The sequence below is a fragment of the Puma concolor genome, chromosome E4 (genome assembly GCF_028749965.1).
Source record: "Puma concolor isolate L17-30 chromosome E4, mPumCon1.1.hap2, whole genome shotgun sequence".
NCBI classification, from domain to species: domain Eukaryota; kingdom Metazoa; phylum Chordata; class Mammalia; order Carnivora; family Felidae; genus Puma; species Puma concolor.
In genome coordinates this window covers 25,184,667-25,210,460 of record NC_141683.1, presented here as the reverse complement: position 1 = coordinate 25,210,460, position 25,794 = coordinate 25,184,667, and the positions used below count along the sequence as shown (strand labels likewise).

The following is a 25,794-nucleotide window of genomic DNA, read 5'->3' as shown; positions in this document are numbered from 1 at the left end:
TCCTTTAAAGTGAATATGTAAATATCGGTTCAAAACTATCACTGTGTAGCTTTGGAGGATAAGATAAACTGAGGAAACTGTTCATAGAAATCTTCATAAACATCCAGGGACAGGGAAATCTTTCAACACAGCTGTATTTGGCACCATCTAGCAGTATTCCTTCTCCACTAACTAGATGTTTATGAAGATTTTCTAAAGGAGAGGATTTTTAAAGTGGGCTACCCTGGAATGTCAACCATAAACTCCATACTTTAATTAAAATTCTGCACTATGGACCCACATCTTCACTTACAAACATAACTTTCATGTCTAGAAACAAAGATTCTGTCATCAAAGTCTGATCACCTAAAAGCAGGAATAGGCACAAATATATTTTGCCAGCCAAAAATAAGTGAGTTTCCAGGAGAAAATACATAAGAATACACATACACCCTAACTTGTTTCCAAATCACAGGATGTTTTAAAGTGGAAAATAACGTAAACTGAAAGATGTCCTGCTACTACGCTCTATAAGTGATTACTCTTAAAAGGCAAAAACTTACATCTTTTTTCATTTATCTTTTCAAATGGGAATCATGTCAGCCACTCCCCCCAGAAAAGAATTAACTTAAAGTAAACTTTTGTTCAATAGCCATCAGCATGATGAATAGGAACATAATAATTACTCACTAATACATGTGGGTTGAGGTGACCATCCACCTTCCAGACATGTAACCGATCCTGAAGTTTTACCATCTGGTGTTACATATCCTGGTTTACACTGATACTGTGTTTCTTTATTTAAGGAATATGTAGGTTCATATTCAGAAAAAAATCCATTTTCAATTGTTATCTCTGATTTTGAACATGTTTCTGAAAGGCAGAAAGTATAAGGAAAAGATAAGCATATAAATAAACATTTTTATAAAGATTCACTGTAACAACACAAAAATAAGGAGACATTTACAAATGAAAACCTGGAAAAATCTGAATCATCCAAATTCCTGGGACAGAAAAAGTGAGTGACAAAGATATTAAATCAAAATAGTTCATTAATTTTTTCTCTTTGGAATGAAGCGACATTTAGAATACCCAGAATCCCTTCTAGGAAATTATTATGAACCTGTTTGTCTAATGGATCTGGAATACTACCTACAGTGTGTCAGAGGTGTACCGGCAATAGGTCCTTTCCAGGCACTTGTTTTAAATATTGCCAGCTCGGGGTCTCCTAAGCAACTCCAGTACTCAATTGGGGTATCTGACATCAGGTGACGATCTCAGAGAATCTGACACCATAGCTACCACAACTCTGAGAATCTGCAATGTTTGTCATCATAATTGGGTGCTTAAAACCACATGGATACATGGAGTTCAGTAAGTATGACACAGATCAGCACGTTCCTTCACATTCTAAGACCAAAATGATGGTTCCTCAAATTATGTGTAACTTGACTTGAAACAACAAACAAGACTTCTGTCATTTACAAAGTCTTCACAAAGTTCAGCTTTAGTTTTTAAATAACCCATGGATAAAGAAGAAATCAAAAGAGAAAATATGAGCTATATATTTTTTCATAATTGGTAATTTTATTCCTTCACTTGGGGTGCCTAGTACACTGGAAATGAGATACTGGGAATATTAAATACTCAGGATAAGGGATAAAGTACATAATCGTATTTATTTATTTATTAAAAAAATTTTTGTTTATTTTTGAGAGAGAGAGGGAGACAAGAGTGTGAGTGGGGGAGAGTCAGAGAGAGAGGGAGACACAGAAAATGATGCACGTTCCAGGCTCTGGGCTGTCAGCACAGAGACCAATGTGGGACTTGAACTCCCATACCATGAGATCATGACCTGAGCCAGAGTTGGATGCTTAATCACTGAGCAACCCAGATGCCCCTGTAATCTTTTTTTAAAAACATTAAATCTTTTGAATTGAATTATAAGAAAAATATTTTACACGAAATTTTATGAGATGATAATAACGTAGTCTCCGAAGGAAATTTTACTGTTATATACGTAATAGAAAAGAATACAGAATGAAAATCAATCATCAGAAAAAGAAAAGCAAACAAAACCCAACATACATACAAATTTGAAAAAACATAATAGTGTTAGTGAGATGATGGAATAGGGTGTTTTCTTTACACATTATTCAATTTATTTCTGTTCTAATCTTTAGTATTTCCTCCCTTCTTCTAAATTTGGGCTTAGTTTGTTCTTTTTCTAGTTCCTTGAGGGATAAATTTAGGTTGTTTATATACAATCTGCTATGTTAAGCTAAACTTTTTATGTTTATTTATTTATTTTGAGAGAGAGAGAGAGCACAGACAGACAGACACACACACACACACACACACACACGTGCAAGCGAGAGAGAGAGAGAGAGAGAGAGAGAGAGAGAGAGACCCAAGCAGGCTCTGTGCTGTCAGCACAGAGTCCTACTGCGATGCGTGATCTCAAGAACCCAATCGTGAGATCATGATCTGAGTCAAAATCAAGAGTTGAACATATAACTAACTGATGGAGCCACCCTGGCGCCCTGATCTTCTTTGTTAATGTAGACATTTATCATTAAAAATTTCCCTCTTTGCACGGCTTTTGCAACATCTCTGAATTTTGTTACACTGTTTTTGTTTTTATGTCTCAAAATATTTTTAAAAATTCTCTTGCTCTTTCCTCTTTGACCCTATTGTTGCTTGAGAGTGTCTTTTCTTTCCACGTAGTTGTGAATTTTCCCATTCTAGTTTTACCCCATCGTGACTGAAAAAGATAGTGCATACAATCTTTTCATGTGCAGTAAATGTACTCTTTTACTGTTAGGTGAAAAATTCCATATAGATCTATTAGGTCCAAAAATCTTTATATTGTGGTTCAAATCTTCAACTTCTTTCTTGCCTTTCTGTGTTGTATTCATTGTTCCAAGGGAGGTATTAAAGTCTCCTAATATTACTGTATTGCTGTCAATTTCTCCTCTTCACATCTCTCCATATTGCTTTATATATTTATGAATTCCAATGTTGGTTCCACATCTGTTGAAAATTGTTACCATTTTCCTGATGAATGGACTCATTATTATTATATAATGGTCTTCATCTCTAAAGACAGTTTTAGATTAAGTCAGTTTTTGTTTTTTTTTTTCTCATAGAAGTATAATTACTCCATCATTCTTTGGTTGCCATTTGCATGAAATACCTTCTTCCATTCCTTCACTTTAGCCTATTGTGTCTTTAAATCTAAAGTGATTTCTTGGTTATTTTATTTTAAATCATTCAGGTACTCTATTCCTTTTAATAGGTAAATTTAAATGATGTATATTTAAAGGAATTATTGGTAGGTGAACACTTACTATTAACATGTGGCTAATTGTCTTCTGTTTTGCATCTATTTTTTTCAATTTCCTCCTCTTTTGATGACTTCCTTTGTTATTTGATTATAGTTTATAGTTATTTACTTTGATTCTTATCATGCAGTACATTAGATCTCTGGAATTAATCGTATAACTGAAGGCTTACATGCTTGGACCAGCATCTACACCCACCACCGGTACAGAACTTCCATTCTACATTCTGCTTCTATGAATTTGATGTTTTCTTTTTTCTTTTTTGATTTCATATATAAGTTTTATCATGAAGTATTTGCTATCTCTGGCTTATTATACTTAACATATTGTCCTCTACGTTCAACCATGTTGTTGTGAATATCAAGATTTTCATCTTTCTCATGGATGAATAATATTCTATTGTGTGTATATATATATATATATATATATATATATATATATATACACACACACACACACATGTATATATATACACACATGTGTGTGTATATATATGTATATATACACATATGTGTGTATATATATACACGTGTGTATATATATATACACGTGTATATATATACACATGTGTGTGTGTGTGTATATATATATATATATATATATATATATATATATATATATATATAAAATATCATATCATATCTTCCTTATCCATTCATTTATCAGTGGATCCCAAGCAGGGTCCATTCCCAGTGTGGAGCTCCACACAGGACTCAATCTCAAGACTGAGATCATGACCTGAGCTGAATCAAGAGTCTGATGCTTAACCAATTGAGCCACCCAGGAGCCATGTTCCTCAGTCTTGAATGTCCTCCTCCCTGGCATCCTTATTTCCATGACTCCCATCCAACCTTCAAAGCCTACCCAAGATGCCGTCGTGACCCTGACAGATTTGGCTCTCTTCATTCCACCTCTTACAAACAAACTCCCCAACCTGATCCCACTACAGACTCTCATTCCAATTTGGAATTCTTGTCTCCTCTAAATGATCCTGTAGTCTCTCTTTTGCTTGTCTCCATCACAATGCTTTATACAGTAAAATACAATATGCTGATGAAATACAATAATCATTCCTTTTGTTTTCCCCACTAAATGGCCTTTTGGTAAATGCTAGTCCTAATGCCTGGCACTTAGCAGGCACTTAGCAGTCACTTAAAAAGTGACCATTGGATGGGCAAATAAATGAATGAAAGAATGAATGGATGAATATGAAGCTCTTTCGTAACCTTTCCATTATATCCGCAGATTGCAGGCAACCCATGGGAAGAGCACAATAGACGGTAACCAATGTAAAAGGTAAGACATGACAACACATGTGCAGTGATCTCAAAGCTCTATTGCATGAACCCAAGAAACTCTGCTATCTGTAACTCCATTGTACCTCTTGTCTACATGTCTTAATTTTGAATTTATGCCATAATTTTGAAGTCAGGAATCATTTTAATTTTGTTCAAAAAGGCTTTTGGGAGCTTTTGAAGGAACAATTCTATAATCACTTTCCTATTATTACATTTTTGGTCAACATGGTTTGAGAAACTTGGTTCTCTCAGTTAAAATGTCCAAACACATAAAAGTGCTCTAATATTTTTACCCCTTTCCTTTTCTTTTTTTCTAAAATATAGCACTTTTTACCTCAATTACATCATGTCTTGTTTATGCACCATATTCTGAAACTAGTTAAAGTTGTTAAGATATGGGTAAACTGCATATCAGTTAAGTGAGCATAGGATAGACTGGTTGGGAAAATCTTACATCCTGGGCAGGTAGGGGATGGTGAGTGGGGTGAGGGGGAGGCATAACTGGGAAGAAGGAAAAGTGCAAAGGTTGTAGAACAATGAGGGATTGAGCAAAGAAAAGTGGATCGATGTAGACTTTGGCAGAAGCCCTAGCTATCAAAGGCCAAAGATGAAGAACCTACTAATTTATGTGTCATTGGGGGACTTATTTCCAGCTAAGAACAATTTCAGCAATACTTAACAATTCAGTTCTAGTTTAACACTATATGCAGGCAGAAGAGTAGCATATGCATTCTCCAGGTATGTCTACATTAAATATAAACAAGGCTTGATGTGGCACACCTCTCCCTCTCGTGACACTGCCGGGGCATCTGCTCTGACCCTTCTCATGGCGCTCCCCGTCACGCTTCACCCATCAGATCTCCCCTGCCCAGGGCCACCTCACCTTCCAGAGTTCCTTACCCTGTTTTTCACCCTCATCATCCGTTTCTACATTTCCACACTAAAATTGTAATAGAGAACTTTTCAGCTTATAATGATTCACAGTAAATTGCAGTAAATACTATTGGATTTTACTATTCTAAAGTATTTATTCAGAGTATTTGCTATTCCACATAAATTTCAGGTTTGTTGAATCTAGTAATATCAATACATTTCTTTTTTCTTTTTTTAAAAATAGAATTTACTTTTTTTAATGTTCATTTAGTTATTTTGAGAGACAGTGTGCCAACAGTGGAGGGGGGGAGGAGGAGACGGGGAGAGGGGGAGAGGCAGAGAGGGGTAGAGGGAGAGAGGGAGAGGGAGAGGGAGAGGGAGAGAGAGAGAGAGAGGCAGAGAGGGAGAGAGAGAGGGAGAGAGAGGGAGAGACAGAGGGAGAGAGAGGGAGAGAGAGAGGGAGAGAGAGGGAGAGAGAGAGGGAGAGAGAGAGAGAGAGAATGAATCCCAAGCAGGCTCCCAGTTGTCAGCACAGAGCCTGCTGTGGGGCTCAATGCCACAAACTGTGAGATCATGACCTGAGCTAAAATCAAGAGTCAGATGCCGAACCTACGGAGCCACCCAGGTGCCCCTACTACATTTCAAAGAAGAGAGGATACTGAAGGCAGTTGGGCCACTGCACAACTTTAAATCACACCATATAGGTAAACATCACACAGCTATTTCTAAAAACTGGAGTTTTCTTGACAGCAGAAGACGAATTCTTATTTATCATATTGGCATTGAAACACAGGGTTCAGGATTAAACGCCACTACCTCAAGTTTTCTGGATTACATAACTGTGTATAACATTCATGCACATCTTTATAAAATAGTACTTTTAATTAATTTATAAGTAATTCTTACGATTGATAACGTCAATTATTTTTTCCATTTGAGGGTTAACTCTAAAATTGGAAACCATCTTGTACTTGAAACAATATACAAAAAATTGTTTTACTTTGTTTTCTGATAGAAGAGAATCACTCTAGCTTTGATCTATATTTTACGTCCTGAAAGATTATTTTTGGCCCTTGAAACCTCCAGAGTTAGGTAACACCCACATCTCATGAAAATTTATTTTAATTTCTCTTTCTGATAGTTCATTATTAGTGTTCAGAAATACAGATTTTTCTATATTGATTTTGTATCCTACAACTTTACTGAATTCATTTATTAATTCTAACAGGTGTGTGTGTGTGTGTGTCTGTGTGTGTGTGGAGTCTTTAGCCTTTTCCTTAAAGAATACATCATATGCACACAGAGCTAATTTTACTTCTTTATTTATTTTTTATTTTTATGTTTTACATTTATTTATTTTTGAGAGACAGAGAGAGACAGAGCACAAGTTGGGGAGGGGCAGAGAGAGAATGAGACACAGAATCTGAAGCAGGCTCCAGGCTCTGAGCTGTCAGCACAGCACCCAATGTGGGGCTCGAACCCACGAACCGTGAGATCATGACCTGAGCATAAGTCGGACGCTTAACCGACTGAGCCACCCAGGTGCCTCTTTACTTCTTTATTTCTTATTTGGATACATTTTATTTCCCTTTTTCAGCACTGATGAGAGTGGGTATCTTTGTATTTCTCCTGATCCTTGAGGGAAAGCTTTCAGCTTTCCATCAAATGTGATGTTAGTTATGGGCTTCTTATTTATGGTCTTCATTATGTTGATGTACATTTCTTCAATACCTAATTGTTGTCAGTTTTTGTCATAAATGGATGTTGAATTGTGTCAAATGCTTTTTGTGCATCTATCTGGATGATTATATGATTTTTACCTTTCATTTTGTTAATGTGCTATATCATATTACTGATTCAAATCTGTTGAATCACCCTTGAGTCCCATAGATAAACCCAACTTCATCATGGTGTGTGAATCTTTTAATGTGCTATTGAATTCAGTTTGTTAACATTTTGTTGAGCATTTCAATATTTATGTTTATCAGTGATGTTGGGTATAATTTTTTTTGTAGCATCCTTGTCTGGTTTTGGCATTAAAGTTAATCTACTTTTGGAAGTGCTCTCCCTCAAAATTTGGAGTTTTTAAATAAAAATTGGTATTAAATCTTCTTTTAATTACCAGTGAATACTTCTGTTCCCAGACTTTTCTTTGAGGAGATATATTAAATTAATTATTCAGTGTTGTTACTTGTTATTGGTTTGTTCAGATTTTTCCATTTCTTAATGATTTTGTCTTGTCAGTTTTATATTTCCAGGAACTTATCCATTCTCTGTTATCCAATTTGTCAGTGTGTAATCATTTATGGTGGTCTCTTATGGACATTTGCATTTCTGTGGCATCAGTTGAATATCTTCAAGTTCACTTCTATTTTATTTATACGATCTCTCTTTTTAATTAATCAGCTTAGGTTTGTCAATTTTGTCTACATTTTGAAAAAGGTAGGTATCTATTTTGTTGACTTTTTGGTCTTTATTTCATATATTTCTGCTCTGATTTCTGTTATTTCCTTCTTTCTGCTAATTTTAGGCTTAGTTTTTTCTTCAAGTTTTTCAATGAAAAAAATTTCATTTTATTTGTTAGAGAGACAGACGTTACAAGTCGGGGTAGGGAGGGGTAGGAGAGAGAGAATCTGAAACAGTCTCTACCCTCACGTGCGGAGCACTATGTGGGGTACAAGCCCATGATCCTGGATCATCGCCTGAGCAGAAATCAAGAGTTGGACACTCAACCAACTCAGCTACCCAGGTACCCCCTTCTTTTACTAGCTTTTTGATGTATACAGTTTGACTGTATATTTGAGATCATTTCTTTTTTTACTGTAGGCATGTATCACTAGAAACACCTCCCACAGAAGTGCCTTTGTATGTGAAGCATGTTTTTCTTTCTTGTTGCTTTCAAGATTCTTTGTACTCTATTTTTTTTCTAGATTGACTGTATGTATGTATGTATTTAAGTTTTAATTTTAATACCGGTTGGCTGACATACAGTGTTATATTAGTTTCAGGTATACAGTATAGTGATTCAACAATTCCATACATCACCTAGTGCTCGTAATGACAAGGATACTCTTTCATCTCCATCACCTACTTCACCCATCCCCTCTGCCAGCTTTCTCCCCTCTGGTAACTATCATATTGTTCTCTACACTTAAGACACTTAAGAGCCTTTTTTTTCTTTTTTTTTCTTTTTTCTTTTGGTCTCTCTCTCTCTCTCTCTCTCAAATTTCCTCCCTTTGCTCATTTGTTTTGTTTCTTAAATCCCACATATGACTGAAATCATATGTATTTGTCTTTCTCTGAAAGACTTATTTTGCCTAGCATTATACTGTCTAGTCCATCCGAGTTGTTGCAAATGGCAAGATTTCATTCTTTTTTATGGCTGAATAACAGTCCATTTATCTTTATCTATTCATCAATTGGTAGACACTTAGGCTGCTTCCATATCTTGGTTATTGCAAATAATGCTGCAATAAAGATAGGGGTGAGTGTATCCCTTTGAATTAGTGCTTTTGTATTCTTTGGGTAAATACCCAGGAGTGTGATTGCTGGATATTACAGCAATTCTATTTTTAACCTTTTGAGGCACCTCCATACTATTTTCCAGAGATGCTGCACCAGTTTGGATTCTTGCCAACAGTGCAAGAGGGTACCGCTTTCTCCACATCCTCACCAACACCTGTGAGGTGACATCTTATTGTTTTTTTGGTTTGCATTTCTCTGATGATAAGTGCTAATGAGTATCATTCATGTGTCTATTGCCCATCTGTATGTCTTCTTTGGGGCAATATCCGTTCATGTCTTCTACCCATTTTTCATTGGATTATCTGGTTTTGGGGTGTTGAGTTTTATAAGTTCTTTATATATTATGGATACTACCCTTTACCAGACATGTCATTTGTAAATATCATCTCCCATTCCATAGGTTGCCTTTTAGTTCTGTTGATTGCTTCCTTTGTTGTGCAGAAGCTTTGTAGTGTAATGTAGTCCCAATCGTTTCTTCTTTTTGCTTTTGTTTCCCTTGCCACAGGTGATCTATCTAGAAAGCTGTGGCTGATGTCAGAGAAGTTACTGCCTGTACTCTCTTCCAGGAATTTTTATAATTTCAGGTCTCACGTATAGGTCTTTAATCCAGTTTGAATTTATTTTTGTGTATGGTGTAAGAAAGTGGTTCAGTTTCATTCTTTTGCATGTTCCTGTGGAGTTTCCCCAACATCGTTTGTTGAACAGACTGTCTTTTTCCCACTGGATATTCAATCCAGCTTTGTTAAAAATTAATTGAGTGTGTAATTGTAGGTTTATTTCTGGGTACCATACGCTCTTGATCACTATCTTTGTAATATTAATTTGAAGTCCAGAATTATGATGCCTCCAGCTTTGCTTTTCTTTTTCAAGATTGATTTGGCTAACCAGGGCCTTTTGTGGTTCCACACAAATTTTAGGCTTGTTTGTTCTAGGTCTATAAAAAATGTCGTTGGTATTTTGGTAGGGGTTGCATCGATTGTGCAGATTGCTTTGGGTTGTGTAGACATTTTAACGATATTTGTTCTTCCAGCCCATGAACATGGGATGCCTTTCCATTTTCTTTGTGTTGTCTTTAACTTCTCTCATCCGTGTTGCATAGTTTTCAGAGTACAGATCTGTCACCTCTTTGGCTAGGTTTATTCCTAGGTAGTTTATTATTTTTAGTGCAATTGTAAATGGGACTGTTTTCTTAATTTGTCTTTCTGCTACTTTATTATTGTTATATAGAAATGCAACAGATTTCTGTGCACTGATTTTGTATCCTATAGCTTTCTGAACTCACTTCAGTTCTAGCACGTTTTGGTGGAGTCTTTTGGGTTTTCTGTATAGAATATTATGTCATCTGCAAATAGTGAAAGGTTTACTCCTTCCTTACCGAGTTGAATGCCTTTTATTTCTTTTTGTTCTAGTTGCTGTGGCTAGGACTTCCAGTACTTTATTGAGTAAAAGTGGAAGAGTAGACCTCCTCGTCTTGTTATGTCTTGTCTTGTTCCTGACCTTGGGAGGAAAGCTCATAATTTTCCCCCATTAAAGATAATGTTAGCTGTGGGTTTTTCATGTATAGCCTTTCTTATGTTGAGGTATGTCCCCTCTAATCCTACTATGTTGAGAGCTTTTATCACAAATGGATGTTATACTTTGTCAAATGGTTTTTTTTTGGTATATGTTAAAGTGATCATATGGTTTTCATCTTTTCTTTTACTGATGTGATTTGATTGATGTGATGTATCACACATTGATTGATTTGTGAATATTGAACCATTCTTGCAACTCAGGAAGAAATCACCGGGTATAAGTCGTGAACAGACATGACTTGATTGTGGGGAATAATTTTTTAAAATTTATTCTTGGATTCAGATTGCTAGTATTTGTTACGCATTTTTGCATCTATATTCATCAGAAATATTGACATATACTATTGTTCTCTTATTTTGTGGTGGCTGTATCTGGCTTGGTATCAGGGTAGTGCTGTTTCATAGAATGAATTTGGGTGGCTGTATCTGGGTTGGTATCAGGGTAGTGCTGTTTCATAGAATGAATTTGGGAGTTTTTCCTTCTTTTCCTTTTTTTTTTTTTTTTTTTTGGAGTAGTTTGAGAATAGGCATTAACTCTTATTTATTTATTTATTTATTTATTTATTTATTTATTTATGTATTTATTTATTGCTGGTAATTGATCTGTTCAATTTTCTTTCTTTCTTTCTTTCTTTCTTTCTTTTGAATATAAACATGGCAAGGCTTATTTGGGGAACTCCCAAATTCTTTTTTTCTTAAATATGAAATTTATTGTCAAATTGGTTTCCATACAACACCCAGTGCTCATCCCAACAGGTGCCTTCCTCAATACCCATCACCCACCCTCCCTTCCCTCACACCCCCCATCAACCCTCAGTTTGTTCTCAGTGTTTAAGAGTCTCTTATGTTTTGGCTCCTTCCCTCTCTAACCTTTTTTTTTTTTCCTTCCCCTCCCCCATGGTCTTCTGTTAAGTTTCTCAGGATCCACATAAGAGTGAAAACATATGGTATCTGTCTTTCTCTGTATGACTTATTTCACTTAGCATAACACTCTCCAGTTCCATCCACGTTGCTATAAAAGGCCATATTTCATTCTTTCTCATTGCCACGTAGTATTCCATTGTGTGTATAAACCACAATTTCTTTATCCATTCATCAGTTGATGGACATTTAGGCTCTTTCCATAATTTGGCTATTGTTGAAAGTGCTGCTATAAACATTGAGGTACAAGTGCCCCTCTGCATCAGCACTCCTGTATCCCTTGGGTAAATTCCTAGCAGTGCTATTGCTGGGTCATGGGGTAGAGCTATTTTTAATTTTTTGAGGAACCTCCACACTGTTTTCCAGAGCGGCTGCACCAGTTTGCATTCCCACCAATAGTGCACCAGGGTTCCCGTTTCTCCACATCCTTGCCAACATCTATAGTCTCCTGACTTGTTCATTTTGGCCACTCTGACTGGCGTGAGGTGGTATCTGAGTGTGGTTTTGATTTGTATCTCCCTGATGAGGAGCGACACTGAGCATCTTTCATGTGCCTGTTGGCCATCTGGATGTCTTCTTTAGAGAAGTGTCTATTCATGTCTTCTGCCCATTTCTTCACTGGATTATTTGTTTTTCGGGTGTGGAGTTTGGTGAGTTCTTTATAGATTTTGGATACTAGCCCTTTGTCCGATATGTCATTTGCAAATATCTTTTCCCATTCCGTTGGTTGCTTTTGTTTTCTTGATTATTTCCTTTGCAGTGCAGAAGCTTTTTTATCTTCATGAGGTCCCAATAGTTCATTTTTGCTTTTAATTCCCTTGCCTTTGGAGATGTGTCAAGTAAGAAATTGCTGCAGCTGAGGTCAGAGAGGTTTTTTCCTGCTTTCTCCTCTAGGGTTTTGATGGTTTCCTGTCTCATATTCAGGTCCTTTATCCATTTTGAATTTATTTCCATGAATGGTGTAAGAAAGTGGTCTAGTTTCATCCTTCAGCATGTTGCTGTCCAGTTCTCCCAGCACCGTTTGTTAAAGAGATTGTCTTTTTTCCATTGGATATTCTTTCCTGCTTTGTCAAAGATTAGTTGGCCATACGTTCGTGGGTCTAGTCCGGGGGTTTCTATTCTCTTCCATTGGTCTATGTGTCTGTTTTCGTGCCAATACCATGTATTACGATAATTTCCCTCTTAGAACAGTTTTGCTGCATCCCACAGGTTTTGAACGGCTATGTTTTCATTTTCACTTGTTTCTATGTGTTTTTTTCCTGTTATTTCCTGGCTGACCCATTCATTGTTTATTAGCGTGTATTTTCACTTCCGTGTATTTGTGTCCTTTTCAGATGTGTGTGTGTGTGCGTGTGTGTTTGTGGTTGACTTAATAGTTTCATTGCACTGTGTTCTGAAAGGATTCATGGTGTGATTTTGATCTTTTTGAATCTGTTGAGGCATGTAATATTTATACACCCAACTCGTGACTCCACAACATAAAAGTTGTATCTTCTTGTTGGGTTGTCCCCTTTATTATTATGTAGTGTCCTTCTATGTCTCTTATTACATTCTTTGTTTTAAAGTCGACTTTCTTCAATATAAGTATTGCTACTCCAACTTCTTTTCACATCCATTTGCACAATAAATATTCTACATCCCCTCACTGTCAATCTGCAGTCAATCTGCAGTTGTCTTTTGGTCCAAAATGATTCTTTTGTAGGCAGTATACAGATGGGTCTTGTTTTTTTCATTCCGTCACCCTATGTCTTTTGATTAGAGCATTTAAACGACATACATTCAAAATAATTTTGACATGCATTTATTTTCATTGTATTACTTGTTTTGTGGCTGTTTCTGAAGATTTTCTCTGATCATTTCTTCTCTTTCTCTCTTCCATGGTTTGATGGGTTTTTCTTAGTGATATTTTGTATTTCTCTCTCTTTATTCTTTGCATATTCATTAGTGATTTTTGATTTGTGGTCACCATTAGGTTTGTATATAACATTTTTTGTATATAGCAGTCTATATTAAGTTGGTCAAAAGTTTGAACCCAAACATTACTCCTCTCTTCTCCAGGTATATGCTGTCATATGTTATATGTTACATCCTTTTATTCTGTGAGGTCCTTGACTGAAATTTGTTTACAGAAATATTCATCTTGAGTGCTTTTGTGTTTCCTACCTTCATACTGTCACTTTTGGTCTCTCCTCTCCACTCAAAGAGTCCTCCTTAATATTTCTTGCAGGTCTGGTTTAGTGGTCATGAACTTCACTGGTTTTGTGTGTCTTGGAAACTCTCCTATTATGAATAATAGCCTTGCTAGATGGAATATTCATGGCTGGATAGAGTACGTTTCCCATTCAGCACTTTGAATATATCATTCCACTCCCATCTGGCTTGGAAAGTTTGTGCTGAAAAATGCTCTCATGGCCTTATGGGTTTTCCCTTGCATGTGACTGCCTTTTTTTTTTTTTTTTTTGTCTTGCTATTATAATTTTTTCTATATCCCTATGTTTTGCCAATTTAGTTACAATATATTTTGGTGTGGTCTGCATTGGTTGATTTTATTGGGGGTTCTCTGCCTTCTGTATCTGCATATCTGTTTCCTCCTTCCACATTAGGGAACTTTTCTGCTATTAATTCTTCAAATAAACTTTCTGCCATGTTTTTTCTTTCTTCTTCTTCAGGGACTACTCTAATATGAATGTTGTTATGTTTGATGGAGTCACTGACTCCCCTGAATGTATTCTTATTTTGCACCATTCTTTTTTCTCTTTGTTTGGCTTGATTACTTTCCATTACACGGTCTTCTAGGCCATTAGTTTGATCCTCTTCTTATTCCAGCCTGCTGTTCATTCCATCAAGTGTGCTTCTAATTTTGTTTGGTGAATCCTTTATCTCTGCTATGTTATTCCTTATCTCTTTATTAAGAGTCTCACTCATGTCTTCCACTTTTTTTCTCAAGTCCAGTGAGTATCTTCATAATTTTTACTTTAAATTTCTATTAGGCATGTTACCTATATCTGTTTCACTTAGATCTCTGGCATTGGCCTTGTACAGATCTTTCATCTTTCACAGATCATTCTTCTGTTTTCGCATTTTGTCTAAGTTTCTGTGCCTGCCTCTCTGTATTAGGAAAGTCAGCTACTTCTCCTGTTCTTGAGGCTAATGGCCTTATGAAAAAAGAGGTTCTGTCGTGCCCTGAGGTGTCGCGACCCCTGTTCCCCAGGGCCTGGCACTTCAGGGAGTGTCTCCAATGTGTGGTGTGTTCACACTGCTCTTGTGTCCTGATCGCTTTGTCCTTCATGCCCCTCATCTGCAGAGGCTCTCTTTGCCTGTGTGGGCAGTGTTTGGTCTCTGGCCTGAATGTGGTGAGTTTTAACTTGGTGTGCTCTGGTCTGCTTGTGAGATGAGACTTCTCACCACTGCTGCTGGAAACATGGCACCCCAAACACCCAGGTTGGGAGATGAGGTGTGGGCAGGGATTTGGTCTGGGCTTTTGGGGTTGGGGGCCACCTGTGCTGGGACTGAGGCCAAGTGTGACTGGGAAGGGTGATTCCACTGGAGCATGGGGAGGCAGGGCTTGGTAGAAGCAAGTTAGAGAGCAAGTGTGGGTCCTGTGCTGGTTCCCAAAGGTGACCATGTCTATATGCTGAAGGGCAGGGGAGGGAAATGGTACCTACCAGTTCCTTTGTTCCCAGAGGGGTCTCTGTGAAGGCTGCCTTTCTGCAATATTGTCCAAGGTGAGCAAATAACCTCCCCACTGTGTTCTCCAAGTGCTCTTCCGATTGCTGTTTCCATGCTGTATATCCACAGGCTCTTTGCTTGCCTTTTCTCCAAGAGCAGCCTCAATGCTGTTTGAACTCTCCCAGGGCCAAGTACACTGTCCTTATAATACCCTAGGCTTTAAGCCCCACTGCTTGCAAAGCTCACAAAATTTGGCCCCTCTCCCTTTCCAAACCAATTGCTATGGAGATTTGTTTTCTCGTGTGTGCTCACCTGTGTTTCAGTCTGTCTCTCACCATTCCCTCTGACCACTACTCCTTTCCCACCTCAGTGTTCACAATCTGTTTCTTCTCGGTTTGGGGAAGAAAACTGAATCTCTACACATCTTACTTCATTGACGTGGCTTGTTCTCTACCTTCCGTTGCAGAATTTGTTCTGCTGGTCTTTAGGTTAATTTCTAGGGTATTTAGGACGATTTGATAGTTATCTAGGTGTATTCATGGGATGAGGTAAGCCTAGGATCCTCCTACACCGCCACATCTACCTCCTTCCTCTTGTGTCACCCTATATTAGAGGTTTCTTCCTTGTACTTCCATTACTGTTTTCTTGACTAATGCCTATCAGTAAACATTTATTTTGCTATACATGTATCAAGAAATTTGTATATCCACTCATACACACTTGGGAAAATATAAAACTAAGTAGTTCCATAGGGGAGATAAGAAAGTTGTTATAAATATTTTGTTACAGTCAATATAGATGAGGGTTAGAAAACCATAATACACTGGGATCTCAGATCATTTACTTACTGAGAGGAATGCATTCAGGAGGAGGGAACCAGCCATCCTCTGTACAGGTCATTACAGTCTGCTCATTTTGAAGACTGTGGCCAGAATTGCAGTTAACGCTTACATTTTCACCTTGTAAATATTTAACTCCTTGTTTTGGATACTCTCCATTTTTCAAATGATTGAAGATACATTGTCCTAAAAATAATGAAAATAAGAAACAAAAATTTTTTAAAACCCATAAGTTCAGTGAAAATAGCCAATTAAAAATTATTTGTACAAAATTGTTTATAATTAAGTCCTTGAAAATGATATAGTTATTTTCCGAAAGCCTCTCTCTTTATCTTTAGTGTGATTTTTATGAGGAACTCTTCATAAAAGGAAAAACTTATATTGGTATTTTTGCTCATAACATTCATCCTTTGGCCTTATGTTAGTCATACTAAGCTTAATTGTATTCACTTATGTGTTTTCCCCCTCTACTATTTGAAATATTTATACACATACAATTATAAAGGTTGACTTACTGCGGCATGGTACTGCTGGTGACCATCCTTCTTGTGTGCAATGAATATGTTCCCAGGGCTTTTGTGAAACAGTCACAAAATTTTGATCACAGGAATACCAATATTTTTCTCCTACGCGTACTGGAAAGTTTTGTCTATAGTTACTTTCATGGTGTAGACTACCATGTTTTATTTCTGGAAAATCACAACGATTCCCTTGCAATAAAAACAAAACAAACAAAAACAGTATAAACGATGTTTTACCTTAAGAAAAAAATCAAATGGGAAATGAATTGTTTCACTGGTGAATTATATCCTCTTATTAGCCTAACTTCACTCATTGCATCAGGGTTTCCAGGACAAGAGAGGTTATAAAACTCAGATGACTGGGACATGCTAATGAAGCTAAAGTTATATCTTGTGGGTCATATGATATAGAAACTTGTATGAAGACTCTTCATAAATAAAACTCTACAGATCTATTTGGGTACGTATATGATCTACCGACTATGTATATCCTAGCCCTGGTATGTAAATGAGCAACTTGATTGAGAGATGAAAGTATTGATTTTATTGCTAAGATCATTTATCTTCTTTATTTTCTTTTCTGCTCTCATCAGAAATCAGAGCCCTGCCTTTTCTTCTCAGACCAACTCAGTGTAGGGAAACAGTGCGGTTTTTTTTTTTTTTTTTTAGATAAACATTCATTAATTTACTTTTCTATTTATTCAAATAGTGTAAGAAATATAGAGAAACACATTTTCCATTCATCGCATTATACAGAAAACTGACCTTCTAATTAATGCCTGAAACCAATCATCAAGGAAAGTTTTCATTTAATCAGAAAAATGAACTAGGACTATTTCTTAATATTCAAATAGCTAAGATTACAGTAAATATTTGATTGTTATTTCTAATATTAATTGGAGAATGCAGTGTTTTAAAGTATGTCACATGTGTCTCAGAATATATATATAACATATATTATGTACATGAGGTGATTTAAAATGTCATTCATAGTATGTCATAGTATATAAGGTTTATATGGCACACATATATGACATATATATCATATATAATGTGGCATATGTTGTAACATGTACACATCGTATATATGAGGTGTTTATAACATGTCATATATATCATAATATATATATTTTTGAATACAAGTGAACATTTAATGCAACCATAGTTCAATTCTTTTTAAACACCAAAATGTCGTATTGTAATTGAGGTTTAATATAATTGCATTTTATTGTGTTTCTTATATATGGAATATTTTTGACACATGTTTAAGTGTTATGCTGTTTATAACACATTTATATATAATATTTCCCAGAAAAAATTTCCGTTTTCATTTGATGATTTAGAGATAATCTAGTACTTTTAATACCATACCAGTATTAGTTTTTTACCCACAAAATGATTCTATTACAAGAACCGTTGTGCAACACACGAAAACAAGTTCCAAACACACACACACACACACACACACACACACACACACACACACACCCCAAGTATTCATTATCATCTTCCTTTTTTTTTTTTTAAGGTTTATTTACTTATTTTGAGAGAGAGAGACAGAGAGAGAGAGACAGAGCATGAGCAGGGGAGGGGTAGAGAGAGAGGGAGCCTGAAGCAGGCTCCAGGTTCCGAGCTGTCAGCACAGACAGCCCCACAGATGTGGGGCTCAAACCCAGAAACCGTGACCTGAGCCGAAGTCAGACGCTTATCCGACTGAGCCACCGAGGTGCCCCTCATCTTCATCCTTCTAAAGTACACTGGTAACATTTTCTTTCTTGTTTGATTAAAGTTTCCAGTAGTTTCAGCAGACTTATGTAGATTATGCACCTTGAATACCTGAATATACTGATGTTTTTCTTTAGTAGAGATTTGTATATGATACCTTCTCTAGATATAGATTCTTGGCCTCCAGTTTATAGCTCTCATTGATAAATTTTTTCCACCACATTTTTGAAGCTTCCAATATTGAGATCAAGTGTTCATTTAGTCTTATTCCACTTAAGTAACCTTCTAGGTATTTTTCTCCACTACTCTTTGACGATTTAGATGAACTTCTCTTTATCCTTGTATGATCAATGTCATCATGATACATCCCAGATGAGTGTCATTTAACAATCATTCTACCTTGCGCAAACTTCAGTGTTTGGATTTGCAAGAGTAGAGTCTTAAAGAACTCAAATACATTGGTGTAAAATTGTAAAGGAGAGATTTGAACCCTGGTGGTCTGATTTTAGAACAAATCTGGTTATCCACCTATTATGGGTTTTCAAAGGATATCAGTTAGGAGTTAAGATGGTGGAGAAGTAGGGGGACCAAGACTTCACTTGTCCTTCAAACACAGCTGTTTTGGGGTCAGAACACTTGGAACACCCAGGAAGTCTATCTGCAGAGTGACAGAAAAATCTGCACACGTGGAGGGAGACAGCTTGGTGTGACAGACATGCGTGTATGTGAATTGGGAGAGATAAAACAGCATGGGTACAGAGGGGAGGGATCCCCTTCTGTGGACAGACAAAAGGGAGAGAAATAGAAGCTGTGGATTGTGGCATTGTGTTAGGACAAGAGAAAGACCTTTCCCAGACCACGAACTGGGGAAGAAGAAATACGGAAAATGTCAGTCTCTGCTTTGCAAATAGCCTTAGGAGCTGAAGATAAGAGTTTTCAAAAGTGTGTGGCATTCTGTGGACCAGAGCCACTGCTGTGTGCACACGCCTGGGGGGGGGGGGGATGTGGGGGGAGAGGAGTCAGCCCCAGGGCGGGTAGAGATATCAGGGGTGCACTGGGAAAGAACAGTCCCCTCCTTTGAGTACTGTGGGAAAAATGTATATTGTTCCCCCAAGGACTAAAGACCCGGCAGGCACCAGCCATATCTGCAGGGTGGAGTGGCGCTATCCCAGAATTGGGTCCATGTGGTACATGATCCTTGAAGACATGGGATTTTGAATCTCAGCCTAGCACCTAGGAGGCACAGGAGAACTGTGGAGCAGAGCAAACTACCTGCCTGTGCTACTCTGTGAGGGGTGCCTGAACAGTGAGGTTTTGGTTTTATTTGTTTGTTTTTTTAATTTTTTTAATCTTGATTGATTTTTGAGACAGAGAGCGAGAGCATGAACGGGGGAGGTTCAGAGAGAGATGGAGACACAGAATCCGAAACAGGCTCCAGGCTCTGAGCTGTCAGCACAGAGCCCGACGTGGGGCTCGAACTCACGGACCGCAAGATCATGACCCGAGCCGAAGTCGGACGCTCCACTGACTGAGCCACCCAGGCGTCCCTGAACAGCAAGGTTTGAGAAACACAGTCCAGGGAGGAGAGACTGGGGTATCGCCATTTTTCTCCCCATTGCCAACGTGGTGGGTCTACAAGGAACAGGACAGTGGCTCCTAATGGAGGCAGGGCCTGGTGACAGGAAACCCTACTCCGCTGTGCCTGGCAACTGCTTATCTACTGGAGCAGGACTCACACTGGATGAACCAGACAACCTCTCCTCCAGACCAGCAGAGATGGTCCCAGGTATCAACAGACTACTGTCCTGTGGTTTTGTACGCTACTTTGTTGCCCTTTGTTTTCTTTGCTTTTCTTTGTTTTTCTTTCTAACCTTTTTTTTTCCCTTTGGAATCAAGCTCATATTCTCTGATTTGATTAAAAGAAATTTTTTTAATGTTTCTTTTTGAGAGTGAGAGAGACCGAACATGAGCAGGGGAGGGGCAGAGGGAGAGGGAGATGCAGAATCTGAAGCAGGCTCCAGGCTCTGAGCTATCAGCACAGAGCCCGATGTGGGGCTCGAACTCACAAACCATGAGATCATGACCTGAGTTGACATTGGACGCTCAACCGACTGAACCACCCAGGCGTCCCTGATTTTTGGTCAATTCATCTCTCTCTCTCTCTCTCTCTCTCTCTCTCTGTATATTTCTATATATCTTTTTTTTCTCTGCTTCGTTTGTCTGTGTAATCAGGCATTTTAATTCTATTCTTTTACACCTTTTTTATATCTCCTTCTTCTTTATTTGCCTTTCTCTCTTTCTGGATTAAGCCCTATAGTTTCTTTGATTCTCTGCTTGGTCTTTTTTTTGCCTCTTCCATTTTTCTCTTTGTACGGGATCAGGTCCCGGTCTTTTTCCTTCTTTCCACAGTTGCTTCAATGAACAAATAAAAGCACCTGGTGGAATGTCTAAATGGTGGAATGTCTAAGATGGTGTCTAAACAATCCACCACCAAGAGTAAGGAAGACCTGGCTAGTGGGATAGCGCAGCCAAATACGCAACAACAACACAGTGCATGCAACACACTCCAAAAACACTTCCTGAAGTCCCAGGCCCTGGACAGTGTAGGACTCCTTTTTAATATAGTAGTTCTCAAGGTGCAGGACATAAAACAAACTATTAAAACACATAAAATACAGAAACCAGGCCAAAATGATGAAACGAAATTCTCCTGAAAAGAAATTCCAGGAAGAAATGACAGCCAGGGAATTGCTCAAACTGGATACATGCTCTAATCCTTTTTATTTCCTTCCTTCTGCTTTTTGGGTTTTTGTTTGTTGTTTTTCTGACTTCCTTAGTCATCAGGTTAGGTTGTTTATTAGATTTTTTTTCTTGCTTCTTCAGTAGATGTGTATTGCTATAAACGTCCCTCTTAGAATCGGTTTTGCTGCATCCCACAGGTTTTGAACAGTTGCGTTTTCATTTTCACTAGTTTCCATGTACCTTTTTGTTTTTTTTCTTTTATTTTCTGGTTGACCCATTCAGTGTTAGCATGTTATTTAACTTCCATCTATTTGTGATCTTCACATTTTTTCTTGTGGCTGACTCCTAGTTTCATTGCATTGTGTTCAGATGTGTTGCATGGTGTGATTTAGATCTTTTTCAATTTGTTGACACTTGTTTTGTGGCCTAACATGTGTTTTATTCTGCAGAATGTTCCATGTACACTTGAAAAGCATGTATATTTGGCTGTTTTAAGATGGAATGTTCTCAATATATCTGTTAAATATATCTGTTCCAGTGTGTCTAAAGGCATTGTTTCCTTGTTGATTTTTGGTTTAGACGATCTTGTCCATTAATGGAATTGGTGTGTTAAAATCCCCTACTATTGTTTATTATGATTGAGTCATTCTTTGCTATTTGTTATTAACATTCATGTATTGAGGAGCTCACATGTTGGGTACATAAATATTCACAATCGTTACCTCTTCTTGTTGGATTGTCCCCTTTATTATTATATAGTGTCCTTCTTTGTCTCTTATTACATGCTTTGTTTCAAAGTCTACTTTGTCCAATATAGTTATTGGTACTCCTGCTTTCTTTTGACATCCATTTGCACAATATATTCTACGTCCCTTCACTTTCAATCTGCAGGTGTGTTTTGCTCTAAAATGAGGGGTTTTTTTTTGTAGGCAGGAAAGAGATGGGTCTTGTTTTATTCATTCTGTCACCCTGTGTCTTTTCATTGGAGCATATAGTATATTTACATTCAAAGCATTTTTTTATAGATATGCATTTATTGCTATTTTATTGCCTGATTTATGGTTGTTCCTGAAGATTTCTCTGATCATTTCTGGTCTTTCTTTCATGGTTAGATGATTTTTTAATGATATATTGGATACCTTTATCTTTATTCCTTGCATATTTATTGTGGTTTTCCTTTTGGTCATCATTAGGTTTGTATATAACATGTGTTGCATATAGCAGTCTGTATTAAGTTGGTGGTCATTTAACTTTGAACCCAAACTTTACTTCTCTCTTCCTCAGGCATATGGTGTGATATTTTACATCTGTTTATTTTGTGAGTTCCTTGACAGAAATTTGTTTTACAGAAATATTCATTTTTATTGCTTTTGTGTTTCCTACCTTGATACTGACACATTTGGTCTCTCCTTTCTACTCTGATTCGCCTTTAATATTTCTTGCAAGGCTGATTTAATGGTCTTGACCTGCATTGGTTTTTTATTTGCCTGGGAAACTCTTTATCTCTCCTTCCATTTTGAATATTGGCTTTGCTGGGTAGAGTATTCTTGACTGGATAGAGTATGTTTCCCATTCATCACTTTGAATATATCATGCCACTTCCTTCTGGCCTGGAAAGTTTGTGCTGAAAAGTGCCTTAGTTGCCGTATGGGTTTTTCCTTGTATGTGACTGTCTTTTTTTTTCTCTTGCTGTTTTTACAACGTTTTCTATATTGTTATGTTCTGCCAGTTTAGTTACCATGTATCTTGGTGTGGGTTTGCTTTTGTTGATTTTGTTGGGGATTCTTTGTGCCTCCTCGTGTATCTGGATATCTGTTTCCTCCTTCCAGATTAGGGAACTTTTCTGCTATTCTTCAAATAAATTTTCTGGTCCCTTTTTCCTTTCTTCTTCTTCTGGGACACCCCTAATAAGAATGTTGTTATGTTTGATGGCATCACCGACTTCCCTAAATCGATCCTCCTTTGCATAATTCTTTTTTCTCCCTTCTGTTCAGCTTGATTACTTTTCATTACTATGTCTTCTAAGTCATTAATTAATGCCTCTTCTTCTTCCACTATGCTGTTCATTCCATCAAGTGTGTTTCTAATTTTGTTTATTGAATCCTTTCTCTCTGCTATGTAATTCCTTATCTCTGTATTAGGGTCTTACTCATATCTTCGAATTTTTCTCAAGTCCAGTGAGTATCATTATAGTTATTATGTTAAATTCTCTATTAAGCATGTTACTTCTATCTGTTTCACTTAGAGCTCCGGCATTGGCCTTGTACTGCTCTTACACTTGGGACAAATTCTTCCGTTTTCTCATTTAAGTTTCTGTGCCCGCTTCTGCGTGTAGGAAATTCAGCTACCTCTCCCATTTTTGGGGTAATGGCCTTATGAAAAAGAGGTTCTGTCGTGCCCTGAGGTGTTGTGATCCCTGTTCCCCAGGGCCTGGCACTTCAGGGAGTGTCTCCAATGTGTGCTGTGTTCACACTGCTCTTGTGTCCTGATCGCTTTGTGCTTCATGCCCCTCATCTATAGAGGCTCTCTTTGCCTCTTTGTTGGCAGTGGTTGGTCTCTGGCTTGAATGTGGGGAGTTTTAACTTGGTGCACTCTGGTCTGCTTGTGACATGAGACTTCTCACCACTGCTGCTGGAATCAAGGCTTCCAAAATCCCCAGGTTGGGAGATGAGGTGTGGGCAGGGATTTGGTCTGGTGTTTTGGGGTTGGGGGCTACCTGCTGTGGGACTGAGGCAAGTGTAACTGGGAAGGATGGTTCCATTGGAGCATGGGCAAGTGGAGCTTGGTGTAAGAAGGTAGATAGCAAGTGTGGGCCCTGTACAGATTCCCACAGTTGACCCTGTGTTTATGCTAATGGGTAGGGGAGGGAAATGGCACCTGTCAGCTCCTGTGGGTCTCTGTGAATGCTGCCTTTCTGCAACATGCTCCCAGGTGAGCAAATAATCTCCCCACTGTGTGCTCCCAGTGCTCTTCAGATTGCTCTTTCCATGCTGTATGTCCACAGGCTCTTTGCTTGCCTTTTCTCCAAGAACAGCCCCAATGCCCTTTGAACTCTCTCAGAACTTAGTACACTGACCTTTAAAACCCTAGGCTTTAAGCCCCACTGGCTGCAGGAACTCACAACATTTGGCCCCTTTCACTTTCCAAGCCAGTTGGTTTGGGGATTCGTTTTACCTGTTGGCTCCTCTGTGTGTCAGACTGTCTCTCACCCTTCTCTGTGACCACTACTCCTTTCCTACCTCAGTGGTACAGTCCATTTCTCCTCAGTTTGGGAGGGAAAACTGAATCTCTGTACATCTTACTTCTCTGATGTGGACTGTTCTCTAGGATTGGTTGCACAATTTGTTCTGCCAGTCTTCAGGTTGATTTAGGATGATTTGATAGTTATCCTCATGGGATGAGGCAAGCCTAGTTTCCTCCTTCTCTGCCACATCCCCCTCGTTCTCTTGCTGGTGTCACCCTACTTTACACGTTCCTTCTTTGTAGTTCTTTTACTGTTTTCTGACTAGTGACCATGTACTTACCAGGAGGAAGGCATTCGGGAGCAGGCACCCAGCCATCTTCTGTACAGGTCATTACAGTCTGCTCATTTTGAAGACTGTAGCCAGCATAGCAGTTAACACTTACAGAGTCACCTTGGAAATACATTTTTGCTGGATATGGATATTCTCCATTTATCAAATAATTAAAAATACATTGTCCTAATAATCATAAAAATAGCAAACCAAATTTGTCAAACCCTAGATTCAATGATAATAGCAAATTAAAAATTATTTGTCCAAAATTTAAATTTTCATGCATAAGTATCTAAAAATAACCTATAACTTAAGACAGACTAAAGCTACTTCCAAACGTTTGAAAAGAAGAAAATCAGTATTTTTTTTTTTTTTTTAATTTTTTTTTAACGTTTATTTATTTTTGAGACAGAGAGAGACAGAGCATGAACGGGGGGAGGGTCAGAGAGAGAGGGAGACACAGAATCGGAAGCAGGCTCCAGGCTCCGAGCGGTCAGCACAGAGCCCGACGCGGGGCTCGAACTCGTGAACCACGAGATCATGACCTGAGCCGAAGTCAGACGCTTAACCGACCGAGCCACCCAGGCGCCCCAGAAAATCAGTATTTAAATCATTTATCTTCAGTTTTTATAATGAAGATATTTGGAAATGACATAGGTATTTTCGTAAGCCTCTATTTTTAGTTGTAAGGTGATTTTTATGAAGAGCTCCTCATAGAAGGAAAAACTTACATTGGTCGTTTTGCTCATAAAACTCATCCCTTGGCCTTCTTTTTTGTCATATTAGGCTTAATGGTACTCACTTATGTGTCTTCCCACACCACTCTTTGAAATATTTACACGTACACAATCATAACAAGGTTGACTTACTGCGGCACGGTACTGCTGGTGACCATCCTTCTTGTGTGCAATGAATATATCCCCCGTTCTGTTTTTCATCTGTCACGAAATTGTGGTCACAGGAATAGTAATATTTTTTTCCTACAGATACTGGAAAGTCTCGTCTATAGTTATATTCATTGTGTAGTAGTCCATGTTTTATTTCTGGAAAATCACAACGTTTCTCTTGCAATAAAAAAACAAAAACAAACAACAGTATAAATAATCTTTTATCTCAAGAAAAAGATCATATTAGAAATTAATTGTTTCATTGGTAAATTTACCCTCTCATTAGCATAATTTCACTCATTGCATCAGGTTTTCCAGGACAAGAAGTGTTGGAAATATGGATTACTGGAATATGTGATGAAGTCATTGCTAATCAAGTTAA

The 25,794-nt window shown here is 37.8% G+C and overlaps 1 protein-coding gene across 5 annotated transcripts in view; it reads right to left on the bottom strand.

The window, feature by feature from the left end:
* The window catches only part of LOC147572504 (complement factor H-like), a 96,634-nt gene that overhangs the window by 19,550 nt on the left and 51,290 nt on the right, over window positions 1-25,794 (bottom strand). For 4 of the 5 annotated variants that reach the window (XM_086694827.1, XM_086694826.1, XM_086694828.1 and 1 more), the window contains exons 2-6: window positions 25,395-25,589; window positions 24,535-24,711; window positions 16,538-16,732; window positions 16,032-16,208; window positions 670-852 (exon numbers count right to left, since the gene is read on the bottom strand). In XM_086694827.1, the coding sequence (XP_086550953.1) occupies window positions 670-852; window positions 16,032-16,208; window positions 16,538-16,732; window positions 24,535-24,711; window positions 25,395-25,589 (927 nt within the window). The remainder of the gene's footprint in view (window positions 1-669; window positions 853-16,031; window positions 16,209-16,537; window positions 16,733-24,534; window positions 24,712-25,394; window positions 25,590-25,794) is intronic. The other variant, XM_086694830.1, reaches the window with a different exon arrangement.